Below are 14050 nucleotides of genomic sequence, written 5' to 3'. Positions count from 1 at the left end.
TGCAGTGGAACACAATCTTAAAAACTAAATGGCCTCCTCCTGTTCCAGATCCTGGCGTGTGCAGATTTATCTGTATCATTTGGAGTATATCTGGCCAGTGTCAAATTGTCCAGTAAAGAGAGGATTGATTCACGCTTAGTTCTCAGGCCTCCCTGTATAATATGTGCAGCTCCTCGGAGGAGGGCGTAGAGATTTACCAGAATGGAGTCAGGGTGATGGACTTCTGTTAATGTGGAGAGACAGAAACTGGAGTAACTGGAATGGAGAAAGTTGTAGCAGATTTGAGAGAATTATTCACAAAGGTCCTGAGGGGATTTGAAAATGTAAATATAGAGCATGTTGGTAGAAGGGTTGGTGACCAGGGGAGATGAAGTCAAGGGAATTGGCAAGTGTATCAAATGCGACCTGAAGAAACATTATTTGCATACAATGACGATGGTCTGAAACATGCTGCCTAAACTTTCAGAATAGAATTGGAGTTTAAACTGACAGAATAACATGGGCACGCTAGGGGACTGGGACAAATTGGATAGCCTGTGAAAGAGCTGGCAAGTGCAGGATGGGTTGAATGGCCTCTTATACTCTCCATTCCCAGGCAGGCAGAAAAATGGTGCTCGGAGCATTTTGTTTCTTTGGTTATAAACTTCAGTTTTCATTGTGTAAAATCAAGAAAGAATCAGATGCAAACAAGAAAAGTCATAGCTAATTTCCGATTTTATTACTGAAATGTATGCTGACATTTCAATACAAAAATCCTCAAGTCTGCAAGTTCACATCAATAATTTCAAACAAATGCACAACCATACAGAATGTGCAACAATCCCAGGATGTGGTGCCTTAACACAAATCTTGAGTTTACACTTAAATACTTACATAACTTACTCATTAATAATGCAGTTTGTCATCTTTGGCATGAAGTTCAATGGCACTAAAATATAGCCGGTGTCAGGTACAAATATTCATACAAAATATATTAACATTTTTTTCTTATTTTTGCTTCACAATTTTTTTTGTAAACGGTGTGAATGCTGTCACGAATGAAGTATAGGCAATGGCCAGCAATTGCACATTATTGGAGAAAGGTCTTTATCTAAGTAACTCAGCCATTCCAACTCCTGAACAAAGTCAATTCTCTCTATTGTCCAGATCCCAGTCACTTCTGATAGTGTCACAGCCCACACAAGCTGAAATATATAGTGAAAATTAATACCCCAAATCTGGTTTCCCATCCACATCCCTTTCTGCATGTTGTGGCTCTTGCTTGGATGAAGATCCAATAATTTGCTTTGGATCCTCAGCCACTCAGGTCATAAACCCAGATGTTTGCCAACTACCTAGGTGTGGCATCACCTGTCCCCTCCCGTCTGATAGCTCCAAACTCAGGCTTCCTGGAATGTGTCAGGGCACAGCCACCAAGAATTGGAATTATCCCTGGTATTTTCTTGGCCTTAGTCCAGTTTCAGTCAGTGAGAAATGAAACATTAGATAATCAAACCAAGGCTTTTGATCCTGGTCCACAATCCAGGCTTCCAAGATTTGTCTAGTTTTGTAAATGAGTGAAAATAATAACTGTGGCAGAAACCAGCTACCACTGAGTTAAACCTCCTGCCTTATAGTAGTGCCCTATATCATCCTGGTGAAGTCTGCTATATCCCCAGGGAAGTGAGACACATTCACAGCAAGTGGCCACAGAGCACAGATACACATGTCAATCCCAATAATAAATGGGACCCACATGGACAGTCAATTACAAGAGTTATACCTTCACTTGTAGGGGAAAGGATCCACTCTGAAAAGGATCTTTCACATTTCCGTTGTGGTTACAATATGAATGAGACCTCCACCTAGAAATTGCAGTTCCCACATCCAGACATCACCCAAGTTGTTGGAGTGGCAATGTCAGTGGCTGGGACCACAGAAAGATATCTTTTTTATTCATTCACGGAATGAGGGTATCACTTTATGGGCCAAAATTTATTTCCATCTGTAATTGCCCAGAGGGCAGTCGAGAGTCAACAACATTGCTGTGGGTCTGCAGTCACATCAAGTGCCAGACCAGGTAAGGTCAGCAGTTTCCTTCCCCAACACCATGACAGAACTAGATGTGTTTTTCTAACAATCAACAATGGTTTCGTGGTCATCATTAGACTCCTAATTCCAGATCTTGATTGAATTCGAATTCGACCATTTTCCATGGTGGGATTTGAACTCTGGTCACCGGAGCATTTCCTGGGTGTCTGGATGAACAGTCCAGAAATAATACCACTACACTATTGCCTCCCCTTCTATATCAATCTGGAAGCACAAGTTGACAGAGGACCTCCCCCCCCTGCCCCAAGAAGGAGCAGTGTTTTCTTGAATACAATCAACGCGGGCAAGCTGGGACCATCACATTCTCTGGCTCAGAGGCCTGACTGTCCAAGTCCTAGAATCAGATGCTCATACACATCCATTATGATATTTAATTAAAAGGAGCACAGGACTGTCTGCTGATGGGAGCATGCTCTGCCAGGTACGGTGCACCTACAGAGGGCTTGCCAACCAGGGGTTTATTCTGTACAAAGACTGGCATCGAACCAACTAGCTCTTACTTGGAGACCCTTGCACATGGCATCAGATGACAGATTCATTCTTTTCTTATAAAAAATGTCTATCTTATTGAGGAAGGTGTGTATTGCAGTGTCACTGCACTGTGAGTGAAGACATTTCATTGCATGCACCGGCACAATGGCAGAACACTTGGCCACTACAAAGACTTGTAAAAGGATGATGTTCTATGAAGTGTGATTGTGACTAAGTGTTGAGATTTAGCAGCAGCAACAGTGTGTGCTCTGTCATAAACAGTGTGTAACAAAGGAGAAAGCTGCTTGATTCCTGTCCAGGAAAAAGTGTATGCAAGAATCTCCAAGTCAAGAATGGAAAGTTTGGGAAGTGTTCAGATCTGAGTGGAACTTATGCACTTTAAATGTAACTGTTAAGCAATAGTCCCATGGTATATGGACAAGAGAAGAAAGCAAACAGCTGAGCAATGATAATGTTGGAGTGAAAGTATCAGCTGCCAGTAGAGAACTGAAGTTAGCTTTTAAATGATGTTTTAGTAACAGCAGAGAATTGCACAGTGTCTAAAGCTGAAACAAAACAGGTGCTAAACAAATTGGAATTACAGCTTTACATACAGTATATATTCTGTAATAGCACCATCTAGTACTGTATATTCATACTTATTTATATATTTATGCTGCTGTGAAGCTTTTTACTTGGCAGTTGTGTGAAAAAATACTGTCACCTCCTACGAAACGTTTGTGTCCATCACAAAATGCAGCTTCACAGCAGGTTGACTCATTTTAAGTTAGTTCGTGAGTGTCACCTGTCACTCAGGGTAGGTACACACTTGGCACAATGGATAGCACAGCTCTTCCCACGTGTACAACAGTCTTCGTAGCAGCTTATGCATATGGTTATTGAAGGCTACATCTCCCCAGCCCTGCATTCTACACCACCCCCTCGTCCAAGTATAAAGCTCCGTCCCAAAGTGCACAGAGCTTTCTTCTTGTTTCCATTGTTTTGACATCTGGGCTGAGGGAAAAGAAAGGCTTTCCAAAGAAGGAAATGTTTATGTTTCACCAAAGTCCTCTGTTTCTTGCCATCAGAGTCTTGTTCAGATAAGAATTTCAACCATTTCGCTGTCTGATGATTCCTGGCTTCTACTATTGCTGGAGATCATCTGTGTCACTGGCTGCGAAGTATCTGTGAGTATCAAAAATCAAGTTAAGATTCATCAATTTTCTTCTCTTCAATCTCAGATACCAGAAACTCCTCCTACGGCCACAGCCCCCAGAGCTTCAGAATCACCTATATCTGATCCAAACGGCATAGCCAGAATTCCTTGAGATTAGACCAGTCTACGGGTGGGGGGTGGGGGGAGGGTGCCTAATTTGAAGAGGCCAGAAGTGGGAATTGACACACTCTCCAAGTTTATAAGTCTATGGGTTGGCTACTGTTCAGTGACATTTGAGTCAGTTTGCCCATCTCCACCCACCTCTATGTTGAAAGACTAATTTTCCACCTCCTGTCTTGTCTCCCTCTATCACTTGGTGTTATCACTAGCCACAGGCACTCACCTAATGAAGTGGCTGGAGATTTGGTTACTTGCAAGCAGATTCCAGCCTCGCTATCCTCTGGGTTTCCCTGGCCTGAGGCTGTATGTTCAATCTCTACCAATTTCTCAGTCTGTGTGCTACCGTCCCTGCTCCCATGTTTGGCATGGAATGTCACTGAGTGCACGGCCAAAGTGGCTGCTGGATCCTCTATCGGACCTTTGCTGAAAGTACCTAGGAAGATGTAAAGATTTTAAGCACTGAGCCTTAATTTTATTACACAGTAACAACCCATTATACAAACTTTGGTAACATCTTTGCTCGCTGTTTCGATGTAGTTTTTTTGCAGATCACATGAAACAAACTCATTAGTAAGGTTCAAACTGATGTACAAAGTTGTGGGTCAACACAATGCTTTCATGAGTCTAACAACTCACTCTCTATAAAGCTGACTGAAAACATCCCGGATGCTGACTGACTTGGCAGCCTGTGTTTGTTGGCGGCAGCACACAATGAAATTGACAAGTTTACCGTTGTCACAGAACTTTACACAAGAGCCCACACCACGCAATCTTTCTTGCCTAATCTTTTCCATAAGAGAAGGAGCTGTTGGCTAGCCAGTTCCCAGTGATGTATAAAGATGGTACAAGACTATGATGAGTTGTCCAGCACCATTTCATCAAGGTGCTCAAAGCTAGGAGAGTTTTTGAAAGAAGTGAGATGCTGTTCCCTGGGCAGAGGGTTCCCTGGGTTTAACCAATGGGATCTGACTATAAGCAATGGGCAAAAAGTGATAGGCCTGGGAGGATGAGGAGAACTGTTTTAACACAGAGTTAATATGAGCAGAAAGGATGGTGGAAACAGATTCAGTAATAATTTTAAAAGAAGAGGATTAGATACACTTAAAAAAACAAGGAGCTTATTGGGGGTATGGGAACATAGAAAGTGAATGGAACTAACCAGATAGCTCATTGAAAGAGCCAGCACATGGTATGATGGGCAGAATGGTTTCCATCTGTGCTATATCATACTGTCACTTATCATTCATGTTAGGAAACAGGACCGAACAAATCCACAAGGCATCCTTAAACACGGAATCATGAGGAACAGCAGCAAATTGAGCTTATTCCATTGGAATTTGTAAGAATGAGATTGATCTCATGTCAGATTCTGAGGGTGGGTTTGACAAGGTAGATGCAGAGAGTTTCCACTAGCGGGGAAAATGTCAAACTGAAGCCCAGTTATAAATAATAGAGCACCCATTTATAGTAGAGGTGAGGACTATCTCTGAGAGTTTGAGATTGGAATTCTCTCTCCCAGAGAGTGCTGGAGGCTCAGCTATTGAATATACCCAAGGTTCAGTTAAACAGGGAGTCCACAAGGGAGTCAAGAGCATTCTTAAAATAGGCTCAATAGGCTGAATAGTCTATCCCTGCTCCTACTTCTGATGATCGTATGAAATGAGAAAACATTCGCGTCATGTTAGAAGAATTACAACATTTCTAGCATTTCTTTACCTGACATGCCTCTTGTTGTTTTGTCAAGAAATTGTTCATTGTTCAGTTGGTTGACAGAACTGGCGTGGCTCACTCCTGTAGCCAATGTGATGGATGGAACAGAGCGTGCCGGGCGGAGAGCAGGCTGCTCAGCTTTTACCTGTTCCCTTCTCGAGCGCTGCTGGAGCACCTTGATGATGGCATCCTTCTCCAGGATTTGGGCATGCAAGGCTTTGATCCTGAAGGCAGAGGAAACAGACAGAGTTACTGACCGCCAGTGACTGCTCTAAAACTGCTGCAAATTGCACAGAAAATCTTGCAAACTGTGCAGCCACTTTAGACTATTAACAATTAATTCAATGATGTGTCTTCATTTTTTACAAAAACTATTCATTGTCGTGTTCAAGATGCTTAATTCAACACACTTCAACCAGAGGTACACAGTCTTACCGGAGGTACACACTGGACCTAGATTTCGATCTTGTCTCTGGTACCACAACAGCATAACTTTTCCAGATCTATTGCAAGTTGGAACTGAGGCCTGTGTTCTGGTAGAGTTTTCTGACCTGGCACATTGAGCAGCCATTGACCTGGCATTGAGATAGCCAGCGTGCCATCAAGATGATAATCTCCAGATGGATGTCAGTCCATCCTTCAAGTCTGCCACTCCCACAGGACCAGCAATTGTTGAGTAGTAACCAGGACACTGCTCACAGTGAGCAGCTCAGTCACTGTGACCAGCTATCGCCCAGTATAACCCAGATAGTGACCAACTCAGTCACTGGGACCAGCTATCACCCAGTATAACCCAGACAGTAAGCAGTTCAGTCACTGTGACCAAAAATAGAAGTTCCATACATTCCTCTTGTTAGGAAGGAGCTAGCCCAAGGCTTATCTTTACCAACGGAGAAATACACACTCTGACTCTAACTAGGTCACTTAAACACATCACCAATCAGGCCCCCACATTAATAGCTCTACCTGCTCTCCATCTCTTGATCTCGATGACTGCTCACAATGATCTCTCCCCTCTGGTAGCAAACAGGTTTCTCCAAGGAGCCATCATTGAAGCTGCTGTTTGGCGAGTGTCGAGGGGAATGATTGATAATTGTGGTGTCTCTGTTGGAGAAATGTGAAACCATTCATTTATTGAGGGAAAGCTGAGGGGCGACAGGATGAACATGGTCAGAAGTATGTGGACATAGGTGAGATATCAGGACAGGTATCTAAAACCCAAGTGTCAACAAATAATAAAGTCAGTCATAAATCCAACTGGGAATTCTGGAGAAATGTCCCTATCTGTGGTAGAATTTGCCACCACAAAGAGCAGCAGAGGCAAATATTTGGAAGGATAATGAGGGAGAAAGAAAGGGAAGCATACAGTGATAGGGTGAGGTGGAGTTGGGTGAATGTTGGCCACGTTTGGAGAAACACTGGCACAGATGAGGTGGGCTGAATAGCCTGTTACTGCCCTGGAATCTCGATGTAATTCAATGCTAAAAAATAAAATCCCAGATTTATCATTTGCTTTCTGGCATCCTTTTCAAAGAGCGAACAATGGGTTTTGAAAGTAAGGGCAGTGAAAGAACAAAGTGGAACAACTGAAGAGGGGGATGTGCTGTTAAAATCATGGGATTTCCAGCTCTCAGCATGATAACTCTCAATGTGTTTTCAGCAATGACATACTGAGATGGGATGATTTATTTAGCAACTCACTGATGAGGAGTAGTTAAGTGCAAAAAGTTCTGCAAACATGGCATTTACCTCTGGGTAGCTGCAGTGGCTGCAGCATCCATTGCAAACTGCCGCATGGTGCTCTCCTCCAAATACTTCTGTTCCCATTTGGTCATATCAGCTTCCAGGGCCAGGATACGTTCTTCCTTTTCCCTGAGCAGCTCCATCAGAGCGGGACCACTGTATTCTGTGGTTCCTGAGTTGTGGGTCATTGCCTGACGCTGTTGGGGGCAGAGAGAAGCCACTGTTAATTCTCAGGAGAACGAACTAATGGAGTCATTGCTAATGTATGTGGTACGGTGGCATAGTGGTTAGTACTGCTGCCTCACAGCACAAGGACCCAGGTTCGATTCCAGTCTCGGGCGACTGTCTGTGTGGAGTTTGCACATTCTCCGTGTGTCTGTGTGGGTTTCCTACGGGTGCTCCAGTTTCCTCCCACAATCCAAAGATGTGCAGGTTAGGTGAATTGGCCATGCTAAATTGTCCATAGTGCTAGGTGCATTAGGGAAAATGGGTCTGAGTGGGTTACGCTTCAGAGGGTCGGTATGGACCTGTTGGGCTGAGGATCTGTTTACACACTGTAAGGTATCTAATCTAATCTAAATTGTCAGAATTCCATGTACAGCTTTCAGTCTTGGCTCAGTGTCTCGCACTTTTATCAGTTTTGGGTTCAAGTTCAACCGCAGGCACATGCTTCAGTGCAATACTGAGAGAATGCTACAATGCTTCAGATGGGATGTTAAACCAAGGGGAGATGCTTGCTCACTCAAGACGGATGTAAAATATCACATTTTGAAAATAGGAAGGAGAGCAATGCCTGAGATCCCTCAACTAACCACGTTCACGTATAAGGTGATGGGATCGCGATCACAATGCAGCTTGCAGGAATGTACAAAATGGCTGCTGCACCTGCTACTTTACAACAGTGGCTGCACATCAAAAGCTCTTCTGCAACCACACTTTTGGCTGTCTTGAGGATGTGAATGATGCTATACAAATACATGAATATTGTTTTTTTTGGAGCTAGCTGCTACTTTGCAAAACTCAGTTTTACTTTGAGGTAATCCCATGATGTGGTGATTAGAACATAGAACATTCCAGCGCAGTACAGGCCCTTTGGCCCTCGATGTTGTGCCGACCTGTGAAACCTGTCTGAAGTCCACCTAACCTACACGATTCCATTTTCATCCATATGCCTATCCAATGACCATTTAAATGCTCTTCAAGTTGGCGAGTCTACTACTGTTGCAGGCAGTGCGTTCCATGCCCTTACTACTCTCTGAATAAAGAAACTACTTATGACATCTGTCCCATACCTATCACACTTCAATTTAAAGCCATGTCCCCTCATGCTAGCCATCACCATCTGAGGAAAAAGGCTCTCCCTGTCCACCCTATCTGACCCTCTGATTATCTTACATGTCCCAATTAAGTCACCTCTCAACCTTCTTCTCTCTAACGAAAACAGCTCAAATCCCTCAGCCTTTCATCGTAAGACCTTCCCTCCATACCAAGCAACATCCTAGTAAATCTCCTCTGCACCCTTTCCAAAGCTTCCACATCCTTCCTATAATGCTGTGACCAGAACTGTACACAATACTCCAAGTGCGGCCGCACCAAAGATTTGTGATTCTGGGAAATTCTAAACAAACTCTTACCTGTTAAATCCAATGCACAAAGCCAAAGACCTGGCAACAAGCTGCAGAAATCAACCCCTTGCTGGCTGGCAACAATCTAATTTTTAACCAGTAAACCCATCTGTTTATACACCGATGTCCCCATATGCTACACCGCGAAGGAACTTAAATGTTTAAACACAATCTGAAAGGCAGGATGAACCCCTGTGTTAAAGTTTCGCTCTTTCCTTTACCTGTTGTGTTCGCAGACTCTTCAATTCCTGCTCCAGTCGGTTCCTCAATCGCAGTTCTAGCTGTTCCCGTTTCTCACAGGCTGCCTGCAGCTGTGATAGTGCGTGCTGGAGCTTTTCCACCTTTTCCACATATGCTTGCTTCTTCCGCAGCTGACAGAGAGTGAGAGACGAGAAACACACCAGGATTTAGTGTCCTACTTCCTCATAATCATGCTTTTAATTCATTTGGATAGAATTTAGGCAAAGTACCTCATCTTCTAACTGTACTACTTTGGACTGGGTGCTGTTGAGTGCCTGGTCGAGGAGCCCCATTCGCTTGTGTTGTTCTTCATTCCTGTTACGGGACAAGCTTAATTCCCTTCGAAGCTGCTCCTTTTCTTGCTGCTGTTCTCGATCTGTTGGTAAATAAAGCAATCATTACCAAACGGCAACACATGACGAAGAGTTACAATATTAACTCTCTCTCTCTATCTCTCTCTATATATATATATCATCGGTGCTGTCAGATCTGCTAAGTTTTCTCAGCTCTTTCTGTTTTTATTTTGAGTTAGGAGCAGTTCATTCTGCTTCTTGAACCTCTTTAGTGAGACAATCAGACCATGGCTGATCTGACATTGGTCTTAACTCCACTTTCCTGACTTACTCTGATACCATCTGACTCCCCGGTTAGTCGAGAATCTCTGTAACTAAGCATTCAAGAGATTTAGTGACCCTGCCTTTGGTATTCTCCAGAAAAAGAAAATTACACAAACTAATGGCTCTCAAACATTGTCTCTGGGTCTCCATCTTAGATGGAGAACACCTTATTTTTAAACTGTGTCCTGCAGTCTGAGTCTCTCCCACAAGAGAAATGGCTTTTCAGCATCCACGCTGTCAAGGTCTTTCAGAATCTTATATCTTTCAATAAGGCCACTTCTCATTTTTCTAAACCCCAATGGTGGGCGGCACGGTGGCACAGTGGTAAGCACTGCTGCCTCACAGCGCCAGAGACCCGGGTTCAATTCCCGCCTCAGGCGACTGACTGTGTGGAGTTTGCACGTTCTCCCCGTGTCTGCGTGGGTTTCCTCCGGGTGCTCCGGTTTCCTCCCACAGTCCAGAGATGTGCAGGTCAGGTGAATTGGCCATACTAAATTGACCGTAGTGTTAGGTAAAGGGTAAATGTAGGGGTATGGGTGGGTTATGCTTCGGCGGGTCGGTGTGGACTTGTTGGGCCGAAGGGCCTGTTTCCACACTGTAATGTAATCTAATCATCTAATCTAATGGATACAGGATTCATCACTTATGTCCCTCATTACATACACTAGAAATCTAGCATCAACCACAGGCTATATTTATGTATGTGTTGGGGAGAAAGGAGGGACATCACTTACATAAAGAACAAAGGAAAACATTTCTATAGCACTGGTTAAGGATCCAGCTATGGCCAACAAAATGCTTTTGAATTACAGGTATTGCTAAATGTGCCAAATGTGACCAGGTTGTGCGCAGCAAGATCTCAGAGAGACGTTGACCAGATAATTTAGAGTCATATAGCATCAAAATATGCCCACCATGTCTGTGCCAAGCAACAAACACCAAGCTACTCTAATCCCATTTGTCTGTACTTCGTCCATAGCCTACTATGCCTTGGCATTTTAAGTGCTCATCTAGACACTTAAGTGTTGTGAGAGTACCTGTCTCCACCACCCTCTCGAGCAAAACATTCCATATATCTCTCATCCTCTGGAGGGAATTTTTTTTTCTCTGAGATCTCTTCTAAACTACTCACTTCTCAACTTAAACATATGCCGGCTGGTCATAGACATGTCTGCCATGGGGGAGAGATTTGCATGGTACCCTGTCTATGCCTCTCATTATCCCCCCTCTGCTCCAGGGAAAACAAACGCAACCTATCCAGACTCTCCTCATAACTTTCCATCTCAGGCAACATCACGGTGAACCTCCTCTGCACCCTCTCTAGTAAATCATGTCCTTCTGATAGTGTGGTGACTAGATCGTATGTATTATTCCATCTGTGGCCAACCAATGTTTTATAAAGTTGTAACTTCCCTGCTCCTACATTTACCACTCCAGCAAGTATCTTGTATGCCCTTTTCACCAACCTATCTACATGTGCTCACACTTTCAGAGATCGATGGCCTTGTCTCAAGGTCTGTTGGCTCCTCAATACTCTTTCAGCAGCGACCATTCATTGTGTATTAGGCCATCAAACATGCATCATCTTGCACTTATCTGACTTAAACCCCATCTGTCATGGCTTTGCCCAATTTACTAGCAGATCAATATCAGACTCTAGCCTGAGACCATCCTCTTCATGATAAATAACAATAACAATTTTCATGTAATCTGCAAACTTACTAATTATACCTTGGATATTCATATCCAAGTTGTTCATGTTCAGAACAAACAGCAAGGGTTCCAGTACTGATCCCTGGGGTACACTGCTAGTCACAGGCTTTCAATTCCAATAACAACCCTCCACCTTCACTCTGGGTCTCCTGCTTGTAAGCCAGTTTTGGATCCAGTTTGCCAACTTGTCTTGGAACCCCATGGGCTTTCAGATGAGACTTCCACATGGGAACTTGTCAAAGGCTTACCGAAGTCCATGTAAAACACATCAACCTTTATTTAGTTATTTAAAAAAAAACTCAATTAAACTGAATGATCTAATTCAAAGTATGTTACATCCATCAGTGTAGCCATCCCTCAACACTTACCCTCTGACAGCGCAGCACTCCAACAGCACTACCCCTCTTGACAGCATAGTACACCCTTAGTACTGACCTTGACATGCAGTACACCCTCAGTACTGACCTTGACATGCAGTACACCCTCAGTACTGACCCTGACATGCAGTACACCCTCAGTACTGACCCTGACATGCAGTACACCCTCAATACTGACCCTGACATGCAGTACATCCTCAGAACTGACCCTGACATGCAGTACACCTTCAGTACTGACCCTGACATGCAGTACACCCTCAGTACTGACCCTGACATGCAGTACACCCTCAGTACTGACCCTGACATGCAGTATACCCTCAGTACTGACCCTGACATGCAGTATACCCTCAGTACTGACCCTGAGATGCAGCACACCTTCAGTACTGCCCCTCTGACAAGCAGCATACTCCACTACGGCCCCTCTGACAATGAGTTACACCCTCAGTACTGACCATGACATACAGCACACTCTCAGTACTGCCCCTCTGACACTGCAGCATACCACAGTACTGCCCCTCTGACAAGCAGCACACTCCAGTACTGCCCCTCTGACTGTGCAGCACACCCTTACCAACACTCACGTCTACTTGATCGTTTACTGAGAGTGGAGACCAATCACCCTGATTATTAAATCCAGCTTTGGCTGTATAATGCCTTTAGAATGGTTCCCACAGGAAGGAGTTATGAATGGGGTCCTGCCTGAACAGGTCTTCTTCATCAACTGCTCCCTGAACACAATCACAGAAAAAACTGATATCGATGCAGAACTGTGCCTGCCCAAGGTTGAGAAACATGATGAATTCCTGCAATGCAACAAGGAAATAGCAGCCAGCCCAGTAATGCTGACTGCCGCACAGACACAACTGAAAACATGAAACCACTTTCTAGAGAGAGGCCTTATGTTCCAAATCACAGTCCGTCTTCGGCAACTTTGCAAATAATTGTGTGAAAGCATCACAAATCCTGGCATTGTTTTTTGTTTAACTCTTCCGTAAAAGCTCTATGTATTAATATCAACAGAAACCCACATTCCACATTCCTTTCCCCTTTCCACACCCCAAGGGAATGACTGAGAGACCTTGATAGGCTCCTAACTTCCTGCTATAAAGTTCGAGTATTCAGTAAAGAATGCGCTTGAGGATGGGAGGAGGGGAAGCTCGGCTGTTGATGCAAGTCATGGGACAAATCCCTCCTGACCTACATACTTCACAATCACATACATTCCAACAGCAACATACCTCCCAGAGTAAAGCTGCATTTAACACTTTCCTGACCATGGGAGAGCATGTTTTACACCATCGAAAATAAAACAGTCCAGTAGTCAGAGGCCACAAGAAGCTGAGCAATTAAGCAACCCCCAGGAGTTTTACTTTTTGAAAAAAGGCTTTTCCCATTCCAAAGCTGGGCAGACCGAAGCAAACGGGGCAGATCTTGGCATGTAACTTACCAGCCTTGAATGAACATTTCTGTCGACTGAGTTGGCAGTAATGGTGCAGTGGTTGATTTACTCTGCAGCCTGGTCTACACCCATCTCACTTTTAATCAGTACTGTAATTTCAACAGGTCCAGTGAGGTAGCTGACCATGTTTACATTTACAGGACTGTTGCAGATATAACCCACCACACTCTGTTCCTATGTCCAAATATTCTTACAACATACCAGTCACAGCACTTTTCCCAAGGTTGTGTCTTAGACAGACTGCTGGCATTATTTTTACACACTCAGTCTAGCCAATCCTACTGCCTTGTTTCAAAACAGCTTCTGCCAGACAGACACATACTCACGCACTTGAACAAGCACACTGATGTACTCTCTATCTCACGCACAGCCACTCTCTCTTTCACACACTGATACACATACACTCTCCCACACACAGAGTCTCTCTCACACATGTGGTCACATATTGAGTGTCCTCTCACACAAACACACTACATGGAGAGTGTCACTCACAAATCTCTCTGTCTCTCTGGAGAGTGTCACTCACACACTCACAAATCTCTCTGTCACACACTCACACAGTCTCTCTCACACACAGTCTCTCTCACACACAGTCTATCACACACACAGTCTATCACACACACAGTCTATCACACACACAGTCTCTCTCTCTCTCACAAACACAAACA

General features: G+C 44.0%; 1 protein-coding gene across 3 annotated transcripts in view; it reads right to left on the bottom strand.

Annotated features, from left to right (window-relative positions):
• Positions 1–696: 696 nt before the first annotated feature.
• The window catches only part of LOC122555680 (angiomotin-like 2a), a 28120-nt gene continuing 14766 nt past the window's right edge, over positions 697–14050 (bottom strand). For 2 of the 3 annotated variants that reach the window (XM_043701681.1, XM_043701682.1), the window contains exons 6-12: positions 9447–9592; positions 9198–9347; positions 7358–7548; positions 6575–6712; positions 5615–5832; positions 4122–4331; positions 697–3747 (exon numbers count right to left, since the gene is read on the bottom strand). In XM_043701681.1, the coding sequence (XP_043557616.1) occupies positions 3659–3747; positions 4122–4331; positions 5615–5832; positions 6575–6712; positions 7358–7548; positions 9198–9347; positions 9447–9592 (1142 nt within the window). In that variant the 3' untranslated portion in view covers positions 697–3658. The remainder of the gene's footprint in view (positions 3748–4121; positions 4332–5614; positions 5833–6574; positions 6713–7357; positions 7549–9197; positions 9348–9446; positions 9593–14050) is intronic. The other variant, XM_043701683.1, reaches the window with a different exon arrangement.

Source organism: Chiloscyllium plagiosum, chromosome 13 (assembly GCF_004010195.1).
Source record: "Chiloscyllium plagiosum isolate BGI_BamShark_2017 chromosome 13, ASM401019v2, whole genome shotgun sequence".
NCBI classification, from domain to species: Eukaryota; Metazoa; Chordata; class Chondrichthyes; order Orectolobiformes; family Hemiscylliidae; genus Chiloscyllium; species Chiloscyllium plagiosum.
The sequence above is the reverse complement of the archived record's forward strand: the minus strand, read 5'-3'. Positions and strand labels throughout refer to the sequence as shown.